Source organism: Aedes aegypti, chromosome 1 (genome assembly GCF_002204515.2).
Source record: "Aedes aegypti strain LVP_AGWG chromosome 1, AaegL5.0 Primary Assembly, whole genome shotgun sequence".
Classification (NCBI taxonomy): Eukaryota; Metazoa; Arthropoda; class Insecta; order Diptera; family Culicidae; genus Aedes; species Aedes aegypti.
Window position 1 is genome coordinate 157351219 of NC_035107.1, and position 24927 is coordinate 157376145.

The following is a 24927-nucleotide window of genomic DNA, read 5'->3' on the forward strand; positions in this document are numbered from 1 at the left end:
TTAAAAAATTAGAGCCCTATTGTGGGTAGGTAAATAAATAGTAAACTCAAAATTTACACTGAAACAAGCGTTGTAGTAATGAGAACCATGAACGTGTTTTTAAATTTACTATTCCAACCACGATTGAGCTATCATGAACGCTTTTTATTTGCGTTTCGTTCCCTCTCAATCCAACCGCGTCGATAGCCGAGCGGCTAGCGTTCGCGCTTGGCAATCACCAGATCCTCGGTTCGATTCTGGTCTGCTGCAAGTTTTTAACCATGATATAGTAATTTTTACTATACAAATGGTGCCATGGTAAAATTGAATGCACAAAATATTCTAAATAAATGCGAATTTAGTCTGCACAAATCAAGTGGCGTTGTGTATTTAATTTAACCCTCTGATATAGTATTTTCAACCGCAAAGCTGTTCTCAGTGTAGGTATATTTTTAACCGTGCATGTTCGCCTAATTTTTAGGTACATATTTTCAGTGTGTTGAGCATAAACGTCAGACAGAGTGGAGCATGAAAAATTTTGACGAGCGGAGCGACAACAGCAGCAGCGCATTTTCTTATGTGAATCGATTTCATTCGCAGAAAGTGCGTGCAAGTGGTGTGTGAATTGAAAAGTAAATGTGGCGTTTATAAATCCAAATTTTGATCAAGCAATCGATCGAATTCTACTCCAATCAACTTTGCGCTTTCGGGAGCGGTTGGAAAAAAAGTGAGTTTAGTTTGTATTTCGCTTGAAACTTGAGTGCTTCTGTGTTCGTCGTCAGCTCCCGACAACAAAAATGGCCGATTTCTTGGATTCCGAAGCGGAGGAAAGCGAGGTGAGTAACACTTTCTTCGGTCTTTTCGCTATTAGAAGTGGCCAGGAGTGTACAGATCTCTGAAAAATCGCCGTTTCCCATTTGTTTCTTCGACATTAACAGGAGGAGGAGGAGGACTTGGAACCCCATGAGCGCAAGAAGCTGAAGAAACTAAAGGCTGTAAGCGACAGTGAAGAAGAGGAGGAAGGTAAGTTTTTATTTCCTACTTTGGGATTGCGATTCGGATTGTGACTTCCAGGAGAAATTCAGAAGCATTACGTAGTCTTCCAGTTTGGAGGGGCTTCGGCAATTTTTCTATTTTGTAAAGTATTATCGTATGGATAGTTACTTGAGAAGGTCACTATGGTGTTCCTTCTGGGTTTTACTTTTTAATTTTAATGATTCGTATTGAAACGTCATCAATACATCATTAATGTGCCTGCATTTAGAAGTAAAATGGGTAAGAGCACCAGTTTTCTATCCATCACTAGCAGGGCTGAAAAGCAGTTTATAGACTTTGTCCCAATTTAATGCAAGTCTTTAAAATGTCTCTATTTTCCCAGCAAATCCAACTATTAAAAGATTTTTTTCACTAATTCTTTCACCGATTTCTCCTGTAGTGACGCTAACAGATCTTTCAAAAATTTCTATTGTTCTTTCAAGAAAATCTTCAAAGATTCATTTTACAGTTTTCGAATAAATTCGTTGAGGGATTTTTCCAGGAAACCCTACAAGAATTCTTCAAGGAGTTCCTGTGCCGATTATTCCTGCGCCTTCACAAAATCATCAACGGGTTTTCTCAGGAATTGCTACAAAATTTCCCCAAGGAATCTTTTAAGAGCTCTTCCAGGAATTCCTCCATATCAGATTTTTTCTTCTAGAAACTTCAACATCTCTTCAACGAATTACCCGAGCAGTTCTTCCAAACTTGTTTCGAATCATTTTTCAAATCAAATCTTCATGGCTTCTTCCAAATTTAATTTAAAGTTTCGCGTCTGGATTGCGTTCGATGATTTTAGAGATTTTTTTTCGGACTATCCTGCAGGGTTTTATCCAGGGATTCGATTGAATATTATTACAATAAATTTCTGCAATATTTTCAGAACATCCGCCATGACTTCCTCCGGAATTAGGAAGTTCTTTCAGAGATCTTTTCGTAAGTTTATCAGAAATTTCTACAGAAGTTTCTTCAGAGATTACTATATAATTTGTTTTAGAAATAGTTCCAAGTTTTTTAGGGCATTTCTATATTTCTAAAAATACTCCTTGCCAATTCCCTGGATACATACCTGAACACTTTTAGGTGACACTTACAAAGACATTCTTGGATAAATTCGTTGAATGGATGGACCTATGGATTTTTTTCAAAAATAACTTTGATAACTTCCTAAAAAATCTTAAATTGAGTTAATGGAGTAATTTCTAAGTAAATCATTTCCAGAGAAATTCCTTGATGAAATCTCTAAAAAAAGCACGTTCATTTTGGAGGAAATCAATTCCTGGAAGACTTAGGATTTAGTTGAGAAATTTGTAAAATATTTTTTGGAGGATTTTCTGAAAAAAGATAACGGCCCTCCCCTTGGTTATGCGACCTTGCCGCGATGGGAGGGCATAATCCATTAGCCCATATGATGGAAACCAAAGGCGTAACCTGTAGTGGTGGTATCACATTTTGGCACTTTTTGCTTAAAGCCGCGTCATAATTCATATGGCATAGACGCAATAATATCTCGGATGTGATCCAACGGACATTCTGCGTCATTGATAGAATTGATGCCCATTTCAAATAATTAATCTATTCGAAGTGGACATTAATACTATTGGTGACGTTCAGTTTGCCTTTTGCTAACCAGAATGATCCGTAGCCACTCTTACTATTAGCTAGTTCGATACATCGTTATCATATACGACGTAGGGAATACATAGGAACTCTTAGGAAAATGACTAGTAGATTCACTGAGTAGAAATAAGTGGCGACAATCTTATTTTAATATGGTTTTTACATTGCCATAATAAGAAATACCTCTTTTGTAACAGCGGTATAAATAATCTAATTCCAGCTTCATTTTCGCAAAATTTACAAGTAGAAAGTAGGCGTTGTGAAGCATTGCATTTGCCACCGAAAAGTGAATCATGTAGGAGACTGTAATAGAAGCCAAAGGTAACTTTACTCTTCAATATTCACTATAAAATGACTATGGAAAGTAAGACGCTGAGATCGATCATTAGGGTACACTTGCTAGTTTCGAAAAATTGTTGAACAGACAAGGAAAGCGACTTTTTTCTTTAAGGATATATGAACGTAATGACTTATAAACACTTTTAACAACAAAAAATAAAATTAACTAGAACTACTACTAAACAGCCTAATTTTGTTAAAACTTGACGACAATTGACATTTAAGACTCTAATCTTACGTAAAAGACAGGAGTAATCAGAATAGCACTTGAATGACAAATTATTCAAAACCATTTCGACTAGACAGTATTAGTAATGACACTACTACACAACTATTTCAAACAAATTCTGATGGAGCTGCTGATTTTCACAATGCTTCCTTTTCTCAGAAGCAAGAGAATATGGGCACTTTTCAAAAACTACCACGTCACAATACTAATAAAAAAACAGTGTTCATGTGGGCGCCATTGCCTAGTCCGTCTGAGTATTGGTCCTGGTAGAGGGGAAACTTGGCAAAAGCCAGACCGAGGGTTCAGCCTTGACAAGTTAAGCTGTCAGGCAGCTCCAACTGAATACCATACAAAAAAAAAAAAATTGTAAAATATTTTTTGGAGGATTTTCTGAAAAAAGATAATGGTTAAGTTAAATCTGAAACGGTGAAGCAATTTCTGGAGTTCAAGTTTATAAAATTCCATAATTAGGAACTAGCAATTCTTAAATGTATTTTGAACGAAATTCATGAAGGATTTCCATGGAAAAGTCTTTTAACAATCAATAAATGAATTCCTGAATAAATCTTCGGAATATGTAACACCTGAAGGAAACTCCCTCCCCTTGATTGTGTGACCTTGTCGCGATGGGAGGGCATAATCCAAATCCATTACACCATTAGTAGATGGAAACCAAAGGCATAACCTTTACTTATGGTGTCATATTTTGGTATCTATGCTCTCGGATGAGATCCAACGGAACGTTCTGCGTCCATTGATGTCCATTTTAAATAATCAACCCATTCGAAGTGGACAGTAATGCTAAATAAAACAGACAGAACTGCTATTTGGATTTATTATTGAATCCATTGTGGAAAAATTAAGCGTTTTACGCAGCAATCGAATATTCCCTATGCGTCCATAAAGATGAAAGACCCAACTACTATGCATACGAGGAAGCCTTTGAATACAATCAGCAGACTATGAAACAAATAAAGGTAGATTAAATAGTGTATCTTGGCAAGAAATAATCAGAAATGAAGGAAATGTCGAAACTGCTGCATACATCTATATATAAATAAAAATGGAGTGGTGTTTGTATGTCACGAAATGGCTTAAGAACGGGACAACCGATTTGCACAATTCTTTCACTGTTGTGTTCTTGAAGGGTTCCGACGTGTTCGTGTGGCGAAAAAGTTTAGGGAAGTTCTCGGAAAGTTTGGTAAATCGGGCGAGTACTAATATGTCATTTTGTATGGGAGGTTCCATGACATTTTTCAACAGCCTACTTGATGGCAAGACGAAGTTTGCTGGGACCACTAGTATTAAATAAAATTATACTAGTACCAGTAATCAAAAAAATATACCAGTACTAGTAATCATAAAACAAGAAATTTCTTCCAAGAAAACACAGTCAGTGACGCTTTTGAAGAATTTAATTCAAAAACTGAACTTGAAAAGTCCTGTCCAACTTCTAAAAGCAAAACTAAAATTTGAAAATTTTCCATCCGTTATGACACCTTGATGAAAATGTGGGTGACAACTCAGATAAAATCTGCAATATATGTGCCAATTTTTTCCAAGAAATCTATACAGTAATGTCCCGATTTTGTCAGCCCCATGCTGAATTTAGGGTTGACAAATTCGGAAAAGAGCTAAAATCGGGAAAAATAATTTCGACTGATTTCAAGTTTTATTTTAACTTAAGGACTTGGTTTTAATATAAACATTGTGTTTTTAACTTTAATTTTCTATGTACCGTGATGCAAGGCAACATTGATCAGTTTCACGAATAATTATTGAAAATTTCAGATTTCAAAATTTTGGTCTTTAGATTATTGTATGGACGTGGCCAAGGTCATAATTGACTTTATGCACCCAATATTGCCAGTATAGACGAGCTTACTCTGATTAAAATAAATATCAATTTTAAGGCTGACAAAATCGGGTAAAAAGGATGCTAAAATCGGGGGTAGACAAAATCGGGTCAAAAAAGGTGCTTATATCGAGGGTAGATAAAATCGGGGGTAGACAAAATCGGGGGCTGACAAAATCGGGTCATTACTGTACTACATTGTTGGAAGAAGATCCTAATCGCAATCAGATGCAAGAAATTTTAGACGCTCTAATGAATAATGAAAAGCTCTTTCATCATTATTAGAATTACTGACACACAACAGGGTTTCTTTAAAGGTCGCTCAACCTCAACAAATTTACTTCAATCATTAAATGCAATGGACAATGGAAACAACGTTGAAGCTTATTAAACAGACTTTAGCCAGGCATTTAAAAAAATGGAATCAGGCCAGGACTGCTGAAATGATTTGAATCGTATTTAACTGACCGCCAGTAAATCATAGGATTTAATGGAAACACATCAAAACCAATTGTAGTCTTTTTGGGTGTCCCTTAAGACTATCATTTGGGATCTCCTTTTTTATTATGTACGTAAACGTCAATTCCTTCATTTTCAATAAACTCGAAAATTTGGTGTATGGTCACTAAAAACTCACTATTTGAAACAAAAAGTCACTAATGTAACTTTTTTTTCTGAAAAAAAAATGGTCGATAAAGTACTAGTTTCGTGATTTGATGATAAAGAAATCAAAAGCAAACTCAAATAGCAAAAGACAGATCTTTGTTATTCCAGAGACATGGTGTTATTTGGATATCAAAATGTTGAGAAAGATCCCTGGCTAACTTTCCTTAAGAATGATGGTGAAAATTTCATCGTCATTTCCAATAGAACATGTGAAAGTTTTACCAAGAAACAATTTTGGAGAAGATTCTGGCAAAACATAGGAAACTATTTTGGATTGAATTTTCAGGCCGAGACGTTTGAAAAATGGCAAAAAGCAGAACCAATATTCGACAGACTTGCTGAATAAATTACTAGTGAACTTTCTCAAATAATCTTTGTCTATGGAATGAATTTTTAACCTACCTTCGGAAACAACCGCAATAAAACTTCGCCAGAAGGTCAGTTATTACACTAGAAATTCCAACAAATTAGCCATACATACATTTCTCGGCACGTTCAACCTTAACCATATTTTTGCTTCTTCCCTTCCTTCCGAATCCGTCAGAATCTTTTGAAATTCATACATGCTTTTTTTTGGAAATCCACCAAAATTTTGTGTACCGCCGAAAATTTTCCCATGAATCATTCCTAATGTGTCCAAGTTCAAGTAATCCATTCTATACCTCATCCGATTTTTTTTTATTTAGTTTTTAGTCAGTTAGTCCCCAAGTAACAGGAATTTCGCAAAAAAAAAAATATGAGTTTGTCATCCAGAGTTGACAAATTTTGATATACTTCTACCGACATTAATCGGAGATTTTGAAACAGTAGACTATATCAAACTTATATTCGTCTGATAATAAATCTCGTTTGATCCCGGACAGAAATATCCCAAACAGGGTAACGACTTACATCGTTTTGAAATGCTAACAGCTTTTCGAACATGCAGTTCCTCCCACTGGCCGCCGAGCGGCGACACTGATGTTTGCATTCCGCTCACTGATCAAGCAACGCTCGTTTCTCAAACTTCCAACACAAGCGCATGGAAGAATGGTAGTCGAGAACTGTCAAAAGATATGGAAAATACAGTAACTCAAATTCACTTTCGTACGGGTCACTGTTTTGATATCAAGTTGGTATGAAACTGTTAAATGATCTATGGACTTCGATATACTTTATCAATAACGGAGGTCATAGGTGTTATCTATTGTTCGGCAATCATAAACTGTATCAATTTGCTTAAATCTTTGGAATAGTGGAAAAGTATTGGATATGTGTCTAAAATTGACCCCATATTTTCCTAGTTCGTAAGCTAACACTACCAAAAATTCAAAACATACAACTTCAATTAAAACTATTTTTTATTCATAGGTTAGGTATTGCTGAGGTTCTTGTACGTGGTTCAGATGTAGTGACGACATTTAACAATTAATAAGCGGCCACGTATCAGAAGTAGCTTAAGAATTGAAGAAAACAATAGACCACTTTTTCAATTTTTTGCTGAACAATCCATAGGGGTCGGGTGTCCCTTAGTGGAAGTCCCTATAGTCGCAACTAGTGGCTTTTATCACGGCCGTTATTGCTATAAAATCTTTTCAAAATATTTTTTGACAGAAGGTCCAGGAGCATATTTATCTTAGACAATGAAAAACACAGCTGATTTGTCAAAAAAATGATCGAAAGTAATTAGTTTTTGCTAAATTGAGCTCCCCTTGCGCCTAAGTAACCTATTGTTTCTATAGTAGCACTACTGAGAGAAACTATTTTTTATTATACGAAATAATTGATGAATTAAGAACTATTTTTACATCAAACGAAAGCTTTTGATCGACACTTTATAGGAAAAATATAGAAGTTTTGTAAAATAACGGTTTTGATTAGTATTTTGCCAACGCCGTGATGCTGGTGCTACTATAGGAACAGAAATTAGAAATACTGCTACTATACGCACATGTATTCCTATAGTGGCACAAGCGAAAATAAATACAAACATTTGATTTTTTGCAGTTTTCATATTTTTCCCACAAAACCAAGATAAAAAGCTTTTCGATGATGTAAAAATAATGACGCTAGCGTTATTTTTCGATTTTATACGAATATTTGTTCTTAGCTATGCGGCTATTGGTACATCGACCCTAAGTCGAAGAATAATTTACATCTTTTTCATTATCACTTCCTTAAGAACGGTTACTGCGAATACTGAACAAGTTTCAAAAACCTTGAATCAGTTTTAGAGTAGCTACGAGTGGATATCGGCATCTTATACTTTAGAATCTTGATTTATAACAAATCCAAAACCAAAAAAAAAAATCAATTTCTCTCAAATGAATATTTTTAATCCATAGTTAATGTTCCTATCAAAGCATTGCGTAATTATTCTTTTTATATTACATTCTACTACATAGCATTATTATAGAGATTGACAGAATACCTATTATTGCCGTAACCGCAACACATACGTTATTTGAAAAGATAAAAACTATAGGTTGTACTTCAAGAAAAAAAATATATAAATTCTCTCTGCTCATTCAAGTTATGGTGCAAAATAGGGTCCTATTTTGAGTATAATTTAAATATGAATTCAAAGATAATTGAATTTTGATATAATATTAATTATGTACATGTATGCACAGCATAGTGTAGGATAGTTTGTTGTAAAACAAAGTTCGTGGTACAAATTCTTTTCATAGATAAGTTCAAAATTTACCTTAACCTGTTGATTAGAATGGAAATTTGGTTTACTGTTACGCAAATTTGCGTATGAGAAATTAGAACACTGTTTGAGAACCACTGTCTATACCGCAGCTATATATGCAGAACAATACTGTCACGAAGCATATCGTAGATCTAGTGTGGAGATGTCTTTCGGCTAGGATGGAAGTAATTGTCTTCCTGAGTAGGTTACCGAATTTGTAAGTTTAATGTATATTTGTATAAATAATTTTAATAAATATGATATTTTAGCCTTTTAGCTGGCTTGATTAAAAATAACATTTTAGAAGACTTTTAGAGTGATGACATAACAATTTTCTGAACTCAAAAGGAATAAAAATTCCCTATGATTTCTGTAAACTGAATACAATTCAATCAACACTCTTTCAATGCTTACGAATATAGTTTATAAATTTGACCCAACAACAAAAATGAAAGTTATTGCTCGAATTATTGGGTTTTGTTGCAAAAATCATTAGAAAAAATGGTATTTCTCATAATTCAATACCTTTTCATTATACCAAAGACGAATGTAAATGGACGTATTTTATGATTGGCAAACAATTGATGACACCTTTGACCTTCAATATGGAGAAAATATTTTAACTCAATACATAATTTAATAGTTTTTTACTGACTTGGTGTGAAAACTGTGTCCTGTAGAACTATGAAATTGGGCCACTGTAAAGAAAAACGTAAATTAATTGCAATTAAGAACCTGGAGCGGAAAAGTTTTTTTTTTATTAACGACACTTTACACCACAGGGGTGCATTTGTGTCAGTGAAAATAGTAGTGATTACAAATAAAGCGTAATGTGAATAGTGTCGAGTGCTCGACACTGAAGAAGTCTGTAAGTCACAGACGAAATAGGCCTATCTGTCAAGATAAGCAACACATATTAGAGGTACCGTAATCCGGGATAACATTGATCAGTTTTTAGGATATTTCTTAAATATTTCATTCAAAAATGCAAATGTTGTGAGTTTTATATTTTTAAAACATGTACTGCCACCCATAGCTCGAGACTGTATACTGTGTTCTATTTTTTGAAAGATTTAAGCAACAAAAATGTTTTATGTGATTTTTGCATTTAGCTGATATGGGGTAACATTGATCATCCATGTAAACAACGTTCGGTAATATTGAAAATGTCGTTACTTACTTAAATCATGGCCCCTGAAACCGAATATGATGTCCAAACGCTAACATCTCATTTACTTTTTGAGTTATTTTAAAATTAAAAACACCTCGATCAGCGAAATACGCCTAAAGGTAGGCAATTTCCTAAGGGAATTCTACATTCTTAACAGTAATTCGTTAATGTTGCCTAATTGAACATACTTATAAAAGTTTTGACAACGGAATCGTTTTTGGCGATGCCATTTTTAGTGAGAACCGCATTTTCCTTGCTCATATCGCTTGCAGAACCCATGTGAGACATGAATCTTTGGTAGTATCATCCTTAACCATTGAAATCATTGTTTCGCAAACTTGATAAATTTAAGCATAAAGTTAACGCAATTTTTGCAAAAATCTTAATTTGCAATAGCTCATAAGTATAAGAAAGAGAAGCAACATTCATGCTTTGGAAATGTTTCATCAATAAATGATGATACCAGCTTATTACGAGATGAGTCATTCCGATCAATGTTACCCCGCTGATCAATGATACCCCGGATTACGGTATTTGCTCGTGTTAAAGTTATTTGAAGTGTTAAAGTTCAATTAGTAGTTTTAAACATACTCTAATAATCCCTCCCCTAAATTTAATAAAAAAGTGTAGTAACATTTTGTGTTTAGTTCATCTTCCGTGGTGCTTTCTTTGCTTCAGGATTTCGTTTTTATTACCACTGAAAAAGAGCCATTTATTGCCATATCAGTTTTGAATATCGCCCTATTACTGCTGTCCACTATATTTTAAATTTCATGCCAAATGTGGATTGGCTGATATCTATGGTTAAAAGTAACGTATTTTCAATTCTTCAAGTTATTTTTTTTGACTAATACTTGTAGTTTTGAAGTCACTTTTTAGTCCTGGTCACTAAAACGCCAAATTTGACAAATAATTTATGGAGGAGAGAATCTAGAAGGCATCTCTAAAGTGATTCCTGAAGGTATTCTTAGAGAAATTCCTGGTTTGAATCTTAAAGGAAACCTGAACGACAGTTGTGTAGGAAATTTTAAGACACATTTGTTGCTGGTTGAATTCGTGAAGACGATCTAAACGGGAATCCTAAAGGAAGTCATAGAGAAAAATCAATTGATAACCTCCTTCTCACAGAACTGGAGTTACTTTAGAAAGAATCTAGGTTAAATTCTTGGAGGTATCTAAATCGATTTTTTTTGGAAGAATTACGAAGAAAATCCGTAAAAAAAACACTAAATGAACTCCTGAAGAGATTTTCGTCTGAAGAATCTGAAGAAATTTGCTAGTTTTCGAGTTCCCGTTGTTTGCTGGGGTCCTATAGAAACACCACATTAGTTTTCGTTGCCTATACTAATTAACAGAGCAAAATTGCTGAGTTGCATCATAGTAATTTAAATTTGATAACTGATGATAATAGTGTTCATAAGAACTTGTGGTAATGTAGAGCCATGAAGATACAATTGGGCATTGCCAGAAATCTAACATTGAGAGATAAGTCGGGAATGTTGAACAAGTCCATTTGTTTTTCTCACCCCCCACTAGACGACGAGGAACGGCTTCGTGAAGAGCTCAAAGATCTCATCGACGACAATCCGATCGAGGAAGATGACGACAGCGGCGGAGAAGACTCGGACGGTGGCCACCCAAAGCGGAAGAAAAGCGACGACGAAGACGAGCTCGACGATCGATTGGAAGACGAAGATTACGATCTGATCGAGGAAAATTTGGGTGTGAAAGTCGAAAGGGTAAGCTAACGAGCAATCCAAGTAGCTCGCTTTTTCGCCTTTCTAAACTTATAGGGCTATTCTACGCTCAATGTAAGGCATGTCAACTTTATAATAGCCCTATATTAGCAAGCAGGGCGAAATAATATGCTATTTGGTTATTTGGGAATGCCTGTTTGGAGAAAATGGAGGACCTTGCGTTAAACATAGTTTCATTATTTTTAGAAACGGTTCAAACGGTTGAAGAAAATCACTGATGAGGGAAGCGACGATGATGAGGCTGTAGATGATGGGCTCAACAGAGAAGTGATTGCCGAACAGCTTTTTGAAGGTTCCGGTGATGAGGTATGTTCTTGATATTGGAATATCATTGAGTTTTATTCTGATATCAGCGTTGCTCTTCTAGGATGAAGAACATCATTCGGAACGGGAAAGCACTCGTGACCTTCAGATGACCGCGGTGGATAATCCTGACGATGAAGAAGAGGAAGAATCCGATGCTGACGATTTCATTGTCGATGATGATGGTGTTCCTATAAGCGACAAGCGCAAGAAGAAAAAACACATTTTCACAGACGCGTAAGTAATTGTTGTAGTTTTACGACGACATAAAGAAGTCTAATTTAAATATTCTTTGGTTTTGTTTCAGATCGCTGCAAGAAGGTCAAGACATTTTCGGTGTGGACTTCGATTACGAAGAGTTTGAAAAGTATGACGACGATGAGTACGAGGACGAATCCGAGGTTGATGATGAATACGAAGAAGAAGGAGGCGAAGAACGCGCCAAACGGCCGAAAAAACCGGCTCGCAAGAAGACAGCCAAGAAGACCATTTTCGACATATTCGAACCGAGTGAACTCAAGAGAGGTCATTTTACTGATCTGGATAATGAAATCAGAAAAATTGATATTCCGGAACGAATGCAACTACGAGATGTTCCCATTACTCCGGTAGCGGAAGGTTCCAATGAATTGGAAGATGAAGCTGAATGGATTTACAAACAGGCCTTCTGTAAACCTCCTGTGTCCACTCAGGAAACATACACGCGCAAGTCATCGTCTGCGATTCCAAAAATCAAACAAGCACTCGATTTCATGCGGAATCAACACTTGGAGGTACCGTTCATTGCCTTTTACCGGAAGGAATACGTGCAACCGGATCTGAACATCAACGATCTATGGAAGGTCTACAAGTACGATGCCAAATGGTGTCAGCTGACAGTTAGGCGGAATAACTTGATGAAACTGTTTGAAAACATGCGGAACCATCAGCTGGACAAGGTAATGGAAAACCCGGACGCGGCCATTCCAGAAGAGATCCGCATTATGAAAGATGAAGATTTTGATCGATTGAGGTCAGCTCAAACGCCGGAAGAGCTGAGAGACGTGCACAATCACTTCCTTTTGTATTATGCCCACGAAATTCCCGCCATGCAGGAGAAGATGAAGCGCAAAGAACGGGAACGAATACGTCAGGAGAAGCTGGAAGCCCGCCGGAAGGCACTCGAGTCCACCGAAGAAGGCGTCGAAAGTATCGATATGGAAAATTTGGACATCGAAGAAGAGCCTTACGCGGAGGAACATGTAAAGCTCAAGGTAGATTCCGGTCCTTACGCGATGTGCCGTAAGAGCGGTCTCAGTGGATTGGCCAAACGATTTGGTTTGACGCCAGAAAAGTTTGCAGAAAACGCCCGAGATAGCTACCAACGTCACGAGGTTGACCAGGAAGCTTGCGACCCGGCAGACATTGCTAAAGAATACGTTAACAATAGGTTCACCACGGTGGAGGATGTTCTTCACGCTGCCAAATTCATGGTGGCAAGACAGTTGGCTAAGGAACCTTTGCTTAGAAAATGTGTCCGCGAGTTTTACTACGAACGTGCCAAGCTTAGCGTTCGACCGACCAAAAAAGGAATGAAAGAAATCGACGAGAACCATCAGTGCTATCCCATGAAGTACATCAAAGACAAACATGTGCGCGATCTCACAGCAGACCAATTTTTGAAGCTACACATGGGACAGGAGGATCAACTCCTCACGGTGACCATCTCGGAACGTATCGAGGGCACAACAACATCGGACATCATCGACGAAATGAAAGCCCTCTATCAAAAGGACGAGTTTGCCAAAAACGTCCAAGAATGGAACACACTGCGCTCGGAATGTGTCGAATTGGCTTTCACCAAAATGATCCTACCCGATTTGAGGCGCGAATTGCAAGCCATTCTGCTGGAAGAAGCCAAGGAATGCGTTCTAAAAATATGCTGCAGAAAGTTGTACAACTGGATCAAAGTGGCGCCGTTCAGCCCAGGTAAGAAATCCATTTTGGTCAGACGTTTCAGAATCTCGTAATATATTCACAGGAATGGTTCCTCAACGAAAATAGTTAGGAAGTAATTGACACATAGGGTGCAGAGCTACTTGGGCACTTCCATGATTCGAACCCACGACTCTGCTAGACAAGTGCTCGGATAGGCAAACAGTTTCAACGCTAAATAAATCGCACTCGCTCTGCGCGCATGTGTATAATATACATGATATGGATGAATATGGTTTATGAGAAGGAACTGCGTGAGTTGTTGGGATTTGAATGCGAAACCTTCTGAGCTATTCGGTCATCAAGTGGCTCGGTAGCTTAGTTGATAAAGAACTCGTCTAGCATATAAGAGTCGAGGGTTTCAATCTCACCTAAACACGTGGATTTTTTCATAGTTTATCCATTTTTACCACGCGTAATAAGTTAATTAATTTAAGTTAGAAAGTAGATTTTTCGTCATCACCATGACAAAGGTAGAAAAAAAAATGCTGTTTTGTTAGTGTTTTTCTCCTTGAAAAACTTTTCCTAAATCAAGACCAACAATTCAAAAGGCCTCAAGTCCAAAATGTAAACAAATCGGTTTTCTGCTGATTTCAGTGTATAAGAGCCTATTCTTACTAAAACATACATTAGTCATTTAAAAATATACATAAAAGTTGAAAAAATAACATTTTTCTAAAAGGCCCCATCTCATTTTCCGCTAACCAGGTTATTCATCGCAAATGCAGCCTTTTCTCAAAAAGGCCTCATTTCTATATCTGACGGAAACCGAGTTGAGGCCTGTTAAACAAACATCAAAATTGCAATGTAGATTGCGAAAAACGTTCCAAATTCACTAAGTAGATGCAGGTTATACTACGGAGCGACTGCTCCTTGTATTATTTTATACAGTGGTTGTCTAAACGGCGAACATTATCGGGTTCCTGTAGACTGATGTATTTTGTATCATACTACCTAATAATACCTGTGTCAGCCTGTCTGTACTTCACAAATTATCAACAAAAACACGATTTGGTTTCAATTGAATGAAAAACAACGTTCAATTGCAATATTATTTCAATTGAACCAACATTTTCTCGACGACAAACTCGCGTAGCACATACATAATGTTCATGGATGACGAAGGGTTCAATCAATCACATATTTAATCGACCGCACGAATCTTCTCTTGCTGTAGGGATCTCCATGTACTTTACTTCACCACTTAACACTCTTCTACACTTCAAATTTCTTATTTCATCATCAATTTTGAATGATTTTCAAAAGGCCACATCAGAAGATGATGAAAAAACAAGCCACAACTAGAAGGCCTCAACACATTTTAGAGTAAACAAAGGCGTCAACTCACAGGCCTCATCAGCGTCGGCCGGCGTCTATGGCCACAAATGAAAAGGGCTGCACAGCTTTTGGTGAAATAAAAGCCTCATTTCCTTTGACTCGTTTTTTAGCAGGATTTTTTGCTAAAATGATAGTAATGAATATTCATAGCTATAAATCAGTTTATCCATCGGGGGATGAAATAACATACAATGCTTAAATTCATAATTTAAATTTGATTTATTGTTTGACAAAACAAGATTGCATTTTTCTCATTGTTTACTTTTTAGATGAGGCCTTTTGAATTGTTAGTCTTGAAATGAGCTATGAAGGAAGGTTCCCCGGATTCTCACTTGCCCCGGGGTACCTTAATCGAGATTTGTATTTTTTTATATGATTGTGGTACCGTTTTGTTGTAATCTGCTGGTCGGGAAGAAAGTATGGGTGAGGACCCTTCAAATATTATCAGATTCTGGCCACCGTCTGTTTATCTCTCGTGTAATTCCTAATTTATTTCTTGCTTTCCATTCCACAGCATTCGAAGTTGATGACGACGATTATGATTGGGAAACGTCTCGCGGAATTCGCGTTATGGGCGTGGCCTACGTCCCTGATTATTCGCAATCGGCTTTTGCTGCTATCACCGCTCCGGATGGTGAAATAACGGACTATCTCCGCATCCCGCATTTGATGAAGCGAAAGAATACCTTCCGAGAGGAGGAGAAATCGCTCAAAGAAGGCGACCTTCAGGCGATCACAGAATTCATCCGAAACAAGAAACCCCACGTGATCGTGGTAGGTGGAGAATCGAGAGAAGCATTGATGGTGCAGAAAGATTTCCAAGAGTGCGTGAAGACACTGGTTGATGAAGATCAATTTCCGGAAATTCAGGTTGAAATCATGGACAACGAATTGGCCAAGATCTATGCAAATTCCAACAAAGGAACGGCTGATTTCCGCGAGTATCCCTTTGTCCTTCGGCAGGCCATTTCCTTGGCAAGGCGAATGCAGGATCCGTTGGTGGAGTTCTCCCAGCTGTGCAATGCTGATGAGGAAATTCTATGCTTACGGTACCATATGCTGCAGGAACAACTAAATAAGGAAGATTTGCTAGAAAACTTGTACCTCGAATTCATCAATCGTACTAATGAAGTTGGAGTGGACATCAACCTTACGGTTCAGAACTCGATCACCTTGAATTTAGTGCAGTTCATTTGCGGTTTGGGACCGAGGAAAGGACAAGCCCTAATAAAGGTGCTGAAGCAAACCAATCAACGGCTGGAAAATCGTACTCAGCTAGTTACAGCTTGTCACATGGGCCCAAAGGTTTTCATCAATTGTTCAGGCTTCATTAAGATCGATACCAATTCCCTTGGAGATAGTACTGAAGCCTACGTGGAGGTATTGGATGGATCGCGTGTGCATCCGGAAACGTATGAATGGGCCCGTAAAATGGCGGTGGATGCTTTAGAATACGATGACGAAGACGCCAATCCTGCTGGAGCTTTGGAGGAAATTCTGGAATCACCCGAACGCCTGAAGGATCTTGATCTGGATGCGTTTGCCGTGGAACTGGAACGTCAAGGTTTCGGCAACAAGAGTATAACACTGTATGATATTCGTGCAGAGTTAAACTCCCGGTATAAAGATCTGCGTACTCCGTATCGCTCTTGCACGGCGGAAGAGTTGTTTGATTACCTGACTAAGGAAACTCCTGAATCTTTGTATGTTGGTAAAATGATGCTGGCAACTGTCGCTGGTATAAGTCACCGTAAACCTCAAGGCGATCAACTGGATCAGGCGAATCCGGTGCGAAACGATGAAACCGGACTTTGGCAATGTCCTTTCTGTATGCAGAACGAGTTCCCAGAATTGTCGGAGGTTTGGAACCATTTCGATGCTGGAGAATGTCCTGGTCAGGCGACCGGTGTTCGGTTACGATTCGACAATGGCTTGACGGGATTCATCCATATAAAAAATATTTCCGATAAACATGTGAAGAATCCTGAAGAACGAGTACAGATGGGACAAACAATTCATGTGAGGATAACCAAGATAGACGTCGAACGGTTCACATTGGATTGTTCTTCGAAAAGTTCTGATTTGGCCGATAAAAATAACGAATGGAGACCCAGGAAAGATCCAAATTACGATCAAGAAGCTGAAGACAGAGATAACAAAAAGGAAACTGATACGAAAAAGCAGAAACAAAGGCAGCAGTATATAAAAAGGGTAATTGTACATCCATCTTTCCATAATATATCGTATGCGGAAGCTTTGAAACTGCTAGACCAGTTGGATCAAGGTGAAGTGATTGTACGGCCATCTAGTAAAGGTGCGGACCATTTGACGGCAACGTGGAAAGTCACAAAGGACATCTACCAGCATATCGATGTGCGTGAAGAGGGTAAGGAAAACGTTTTCAGTTTAGGACAGTCATTATGGATCGGCAATGAGGAATTCGAAGACTTGGATGAAATCATTGCTCGGTATATAAATCCGATGGCCGCCTATGCCCGTGACCTGTTGAATTATAAATACTACAAGGACACTGATGGGGGCATGAAGGACAAGGCAGAGGAAATCCTCAAAGAAGAGAAAAAGAAAAATCCAAACAAAATCCACTATGTTGTCTCCGTGGCGAAAAACTATCCAGGAAAGTTTCTTCTTTCGTACTTACCGCGAACCAAGTTCAAACATGAGTACATAACCATCACACCAGAAGGGTACCGGTTCAGGAGTCAAAACTTAGATTCAGTGAACTCTCTACTCAAATGGTTCAAAGAACACTTCCGCGACCCCATTCCGATGGCCACTCCGACCAGCACGCCGCGAGGTAGTTCATCGACTTCGCGCACACCGTACACCTCAGCATCACCCAAGTACAGCAGTATGTATCAACAAATGGTACCCATCGCGCAAAATCAATACTTACATATATCTTTGTTTCTTTTTTTCATTTTCAGACGACGCTATTACAAAACTAGCTCAAAATATGCCAACACACATGCTGAATTCGCTATCGCAGGCAACAAGTCACACACCGCGATACGATTACACTCCGGGTGACTTTGGAAGTACCAGCAATTATGTGACCACGGTAAGATTGACAAGGTTGAAGGCTAAAGTCACTTTATTTCATTTTAATCTATACGTAACGAATTCTCCAGAGAGTTCAGAAATACATTCAGAGACTTTTCCAGCGATCCCTCCAGATTCCTTCAGATTCATCCAGGAGTTCGTAATTTATCAAGGGATGCTTGAAAGAATTACTTCAGAATTTACTGCAGAAAACCATCCAGCAGTCCAACGCTGTTATGTGCAGTAACTTCCACGTGGACTTTTCCAAATTTTCTACCGTGTTTCCTTTAGATATTCTTCCAGTAATTCTACTGATTCCTCCAGTTGTTAATTGTTCAAAATGAATAACAGAAACCTTTCTTATGTTTTGGCCAAATCAGGCAATTATAGTTCATTGCATTTCTTGCTATTTCCTGTGTCCGATCACGGACACTTGACAGATGGGTAGTTACTACATTCCAGCACTCGGCATCCGCACACATTATCTCTTTTATATTGTCGGGGGACGTGTCCCCTCCGCATGTAGTGAGCATGTGACCTCCCGCAACAATGAAACGGGGGCAATCGAACACGACATGCTCCGCTGTTTCCTCCACACCAGCACAATTGGGGCACGCAGGAGATTCTGAGTGCCCGAACCTATGAAGATACTGTCTATAGCAGCCATGTCCTGACAAACTGCGTCAGGTGGAAGTTCACTTCCCCATGGTTTCTTCCATACCAATCTGACACATTTGGTATTAGCCGATGGGTCCATCTACCCTTAGTGGAGTTATCCCATTCCTGCTGCCAGCTTCTGAGCGTTTCCTCTTTACTTCCTTTGGTTGAAGCATTGAACATCTTCCTTGATGATGAGCCCGATGGGCGTCATCCCGGCTATGATGCACACGGCCTCTTTAGATACCGTCCGGTATGCACTTGCTACTCTTAAGCACATTATCCTGTACGTGCTTTCCAACCGCTTTAGGTTTCTGCTCGTTCTAAGCGCTTCTGACCTGATTGGTCATCCATACCTTAGTATTGATAGCGCCACGCTTGCCAGTAGCTTGCGTTTGCTGGCAATTACAGCAGAGCTGTTAGACATCATCCTCGAAAGCGCCGCTATAGCCGTAGATGCCCTTTTACAGGCATATTCAACGTGGCTAGCGAAGCTGAGCTTGTGATCGATCATTACCCCAAGATGCCTAAGGGATCGCTTGGACTCTATGGTGCAATCACCTACCGAGATAAGCGCCCGTTGCTCGGACTTGCGGTTGTTGACCACCACCACCTCAGTCTTGTGACGGGCCAGTCCTAGTTTCCTAGACTTCATCCATTCCTCACCTATGGAAATAGAGTGCGCTGCTGTCAACTCTACTTCCTCCATCGATTCACCATAGACCACTAGGGTGATATCATCGGCGAAGCCAACAATCTTAAAACCCGTCGGAAGGGGCAGCCTCAGTACGTCATCGTACATCGCATTCCATAACAGCGGGCCCAGGATTGAACCTTGAGGTACTCCCGCGGTAATTCGAACGCTTTTCTACCCTCCTCTGTGTCATACAGTAGAATCTTACCATCAAAATAGCTTTCTAGAAGCTTACACAACTGCACCGGTACATTGAGGCGGTGAAGCGCGTGTGCTATTGGTTCCCAGCTTGCGCTGTTGAACGCATTCTTCACATCCAGAGTGACAACCGCGCAGTAACGGATGCCGCTCCTTTTATGCTCCATTGCCACCTCAGCTGTCTGAACGACCGACTGGATGGCGTCCAGAGTAGATTTACCTTTTCTGAATCCAGACTGGTTGTTGGACAGGCCGTCCGCACTCTCCGTATACGGTACTAGCTTGTTGAGAATCAACCTCTCCAATAACTTGCCCGTCGTATCTAGTAGACAGATAGGTCTATACGCCGACGGGTCACCTGGTGGTTTCCCCGCCTTTGGTAGTAGCACCAATTTCTGTCCGGGAAGATTCCTTGATCAATGCAGCGTTGCATCGTGGTTCTGAACATGTCTGGATCCGCGTTCACTGCCGCTTTTAATGCAACATTCGGGATACGTTCGGGTCCCGGTGCCTTGTTTGACGCGAATGATTTCACGACTTCTGCCAGCTCTTCATTCGTCACTCTCGCCACTTCTTCTCCTTCATCTGCCGCATACGGCGCTGGGGGCCATGGGATGGTGCGGGAAGAGTACATCGATTATCGATCGCAGCAACTCGGGCGACTTCTCTTGGGGCGCTATGGCACCTTTGGTCTTAGCCATTACCACTCTGTAGGCGTCACCCCATGGACTAGAATTGGCACTCTCGCATAGACTATCAAAGCATGCCCGTTTTCGATTCTTGATTTCCTTTTTGAGAGCCAACTTTGCCTCTCTGAATGCTGCACCGCGTTCTTCTCTTTGTGCTTCTGTGCGTGCGCGTTGCATTCTTCGTCTAGCCCGAAGGCAGATTGCTCGTAGATTTGCAATTGATTCGCACCACCAGTACACCGGCGGCCTGTTCTCTCTAGGAGGGGCCTTTCTCGGCATGGAAGCATCACACGCTCGTGGTATCACAGCAACTAGCTCTTCACCGTTTAGGTCCAGAGTGTTCCGTTCGCGCCTCAGGGCTTCAGTGAATACTTCGCCGTCGAAGCGCGTTGTTTTCCATCCTCGGGCTTGGGTCGAGTTACATCGCGCTGCCTTCCGCCCGCCTGGTATCATACTATAGCGAATCGATTGATGATCGCTATGAGTATAACCGTCATCAACGCGCCAGTTCATGGTACCTAAAAGGTTAGGACTACAAAACGTCACGTCGATAATCGATTCTGCACCATTTCTGCGGAAGGTACTCACTGTACCCACATTTACCAGTTCTACATTTAATGCGGCCAGGGAATCCAGCAATAGCTGGCCTCTTTGATTGGTGCAGCGGCTATTTCACTCCACTGCCCATTAGTGTGGGACAAAATTTAAATTCTCGCTCCAGTCCACTTTTTGGATTGCATTTAGGTCCCATAGCAGCTGTGCAAAATTTCAGCTCGATCGGAGAAACTATATATTTGCGCCAGCCGTTCAAATTTTGTATGGGATTTACTATGGGAAAACTTACTTTTGCAAAGAAAAATCGCCAGAGGTCGCCCATTGATCTCTATAAAAATTCTGAACACAGACCTCGATAGGTATTTTTACGATGAAGAATATTGCCGAAGACCGTGAAACAATCCGACACTTGTCAAAGAAGTTATCCAATGAAAACCTATTGGCAACGCGACGTTGATTAACACGTAAAGGAATAACAATAATAACAAAATCGGGCAAAATTTTCGAATAGTCTATGCTTAATAACTTTTTACACAAGCATCGGATTGCTTTGCGGTCTTCGGCAATATTGTTCATCGTAGAAATACCTATCGAGATCTGTGTTCAGAATTTTTATAGAGGTCAATGGGCGGCCTCTGGCGATTTTTCTTTACAAAAGTAAGTTTTCCCATAATAAATCCCATACAAACTTTGAACGGCTGGCGCAAATATATAGTTTCTCCGATCGAGCTGAAATTTTGCACAGTTTTTATGGGACCTAAACTGCCGTGAATCGCAAGTCAGTCCCATCTGTAAAAAGTAGGCATTGAGAAAATGGGGTGTGAAGTTTGCAAACTTGTTTTCCATACAAATATTCAAAAAATTCCAGAGGAATGAAAGATGTTCAAATCTTAATGAAACTTTCACAATTTGGTTTTCACTACGATATCTTTATGAGAAAAATATAAACAAAATCAGAACACGGTTCATTTTTGTGTTACACAATGCGGAATTCTGTAGTGGGACTGATATGCGGTTACTTTTCATTATGGGACAATTTGACTTGCTGTTTTTTCCTACTTTTTCCGAACAAATCTTATTATCTCATTAGGGCAGCTGAAAGAGCATTGGAAGATATGTTGAAAACTGAACTCAACTCATTTTTGACGAAAATGCAGATGGGACTGACTTGCGATTCACGGCAGTAAATGCAATCCAAAAAGTGAACTGGAGCGAGAATCTAAATTTTTCATATAACCGTGTCCCAGGCTACTGCCCATGCGTTAAAGTCGCCAAAGCAGCTGCTGGGCTGCGTCACAGTGGTTAGAATTTAACTGTGTTACTTCCGTTTTGGCTGCTTTGGTACTCCGCTTGTGCCCGGACATTTGGGTCCGTCCGTTAATTGTCAGGCTGCATTGTAACGAAGCACGATAAACTGATACTCAGCTTTTAACTGCTGAGATATCATTAAATTTGTTTGTCGTCAATCGGCTGTGCTAATCTCGGTTAAAATAAGTCGAGATTCGGCATTCTAAATTAAGGTGTGTTTATTAAAGCATGAATGTTGCGATGAAAAATGAAATGAAATGTTGAATGAAAAAATAGAACAGTTATGCTGTTGTGGATTTTTTGAATAGAAAATAAAAAAAACTGGAAATATCTATTGAACAATTTCCGAAGGAATCTCTGGTGTATTTCCAGAAGGTATGCTTAGAGAAATTTCTGTTTCAAATTTTAAAGAAATTCTAAACAAACATTTGAGAAACAATCACCATAAGAATCTATAGATACTTTGAGACCTTGACCTTTTTGGACACTTTTTTCGAGCACAAACTTTATAGCTTCTTTTTCAAAGACGCATAGCCGTTACCAGCTCTGACTGAGAACATAGATATCATTGAACGATTTTTTCACTTGCTTGTTTGTCCACTTCTAGCCGTATACTCCCAGCGGTCAAACACCGTACATGACACCATACCAACAGACGCCACATTCTTCTCAAACGCCGAGGTATGGATCGTCCACACCGTCGCAACACTCAAATGGTTCGTTCGTACATCCGGGATCTGTGAACATGCCTCATCGCAGCCGAGGTGGACACAACGACCGTTCTGGTAGTTCACCCTTCAACAACCCTGCCTCAGTATCTCCATATTCCAACGAAAGCGCCAATATGGGTCGCTATGGTTCCATGCAGCAAGAGAAACGAAACTGGGAAAAGGCGACAGACTCGTGGATGTCCAAAGGACGAGGGGGCGGAAATCATAATCGAGATGGTGGCCGAAACACACCCAGAGGGTAATTTGGAGCACAATCATTTCTAGTCCATCGCAATAAATCCACTTTTCTTCTTTCTAGCGGAGGTCAATCCGGTCGAGGGGACTTTAGGCCACGTAACAAATTCTCCAACGATTCCTTCGGTTCGTCGAATCCTCAACACTCGAGAGGCAACAACTCGGCACCAAGTCCCCGTCCCATGTCGAATGCTTCGCAAAAACCCAACAACTCTCCACCACAAGGAGGTACGCTGGCGAGTCTGGGAGATTCCACACCCCTGTGGGATGAATAAGCAGCGATTAGTGAAAATGTATTGCATAATACATAAAACAATAAATTAAGAAACAAAAACGTCAGAAGGCCGCAATGATCGCTGAAGGAAATAATAATCATTAACTTATAAGTTGTGCGTATGTCAATTGTACGATGACATTCTTCTCTTTCTTCGAACGAGACCTACTTACTAGTTTTCAAACCCGAACCCGAACCTAACGGGTTTGTATTAAAAATTAAGATGTTAGTTTGAGCCTTAAAGCTGAGTCTACGTAATTTGTGGACGGAGCTCGTGGTAAGTATCTCAGTGGTTGCCAAAGTGTGGCCCGCGGGTTGCACGTGTCGTCTGAATCTCCTGAATGTGACAAACTTCGTACAATTTTTCGTTAGGAGGCCGCACTAACCCTGAATAACACACTGATCTATTTGGATAACTAAATTCGATCATTACAGGCGATTGAAAAATTAGCCTGAGCATCACTGTATCATTAAAATTCAAACATTCACTTTATTTCAGCTGAACTATCAAACCTCGGCGCGGTTGAACTGAACTTGGATTGTTCTTTTCTCTTCCGCAAACTAGAATCAAGTTTCGAAATCCTCAGATTATGCACAACCCGAGCAAAGCTGAATATCAAAATAATAATAAATCTTGTTACCTTATTATAATCATTTGATAACTGATTGTGTTATCATCTGGGCTGAATTGGCTGGTAGCAAGTCACTTTTTAGTGACTTGGTCACTTTTTTCTGTCGACTCGAGTGAAGTGACTCTCCATTTGATTTGTCACTTCACTATACTGCCCCTCATTGCATAACAGTTCCATGTTGTCCATGACTACAATAATAATAGCCCTTGAGCTACTGAACAGCTTCGCCGAAGACCCCATCGTTCTAAGTGGTCAGGATCCAGAGATATCCGGAAAACAAAAATTCTATGCTCATTAGCGCCCCTGGTGCAAAATCTCGAATCTCTTGGCTTTTATAATGATGGCCCTTGAGTTACTGAATAACTTTGCCGAAGACGCCATCTTTTTAAGTCGTCAGGATCCTAAGCTATCCACAAAACAAAAATTCTATGCTCACTAGCGCCGCCTGGTGGCAAAATCTCGAATTTCTTGGCTAGAATAATGATAGTCCTTGAGCTACTGAACAACATGTCCGAAGACGCCATGTTTCTAAGTGGTCAGGATCCTGAGATATCCGCAAAAAAAAAGTTGCATGCACACTCGTACTGACTGGTGGCGCAATTTCACTTAAGCAGTGTTGTCAGCTACGACAAAATTTTGAACCCTTCATGAAAAACTGGATCACAGTTGAAGAGTATTGCTATGTTGCTAAGCATTTTATTTTTTTATTCCGCTCGTGTCTTATGGTTTTGATCTTTTCTTTATTCTTCTTAAACAGTGTTGCCAGCCACATGTACATTTGTGATTCGGCCGATTGTATGGCACGCAACACTTCCTTCAACTATGGTGAACATTCGGTATCGTTATCTTTAAAATTTTCTGGTATTTGCATATCACACCCCCATAAAATTGTCTCTTTTGATAACAATCGAGCAGTGTTGCCATCTATTACCAAAATATTAAAACTTGAACGGCC

General features: G+C 39.5%; 1 protein-coding gene across 2 annotated transcripts; it reads left to right on the forward strand.

The window, feature by feature from the left end:
• Window positions 1-479: 479 nt before the first annotated feature.
• Window positions 480-23452, forward strand: LOC5568538 (transcription elongation factor SPT6). Of its 2 annotated transcripts, none has more exons than XM_021851995.1 (10): window positions 480-815; window positions 918-1002; window positions 11105-11307; window positions 11512-11631; window positions 11693-11865; window positions 11936-13596; window positions 15455-17809; window positions 17886-18019; window positions 22709-23070; window positions 23131-23452. In XM_021851995.1, the coding sequence occupies exons 1-10, from the start codon at window positions 777-779 to the stop codon at window positions 23339-23341; spliced, it is 5343 nt and encodes a 1780-aa protein (XP_021707687.1). In that variant the 5' UTR covers window positions 480-776; the 3' UTR covers window positions 23342-23452. The 2 variants fall into 2 exon arrangements, with proteins under 2 accessions (XP_021707687.1, XP_001652370.2); XM_001652320.2 differs by having other exon boundaries at window positions 921-1002; window positions 23131-23405.
• The last annotated feature ends 1475 nt before the right edge of the window (window positions 23453-24927 follow it).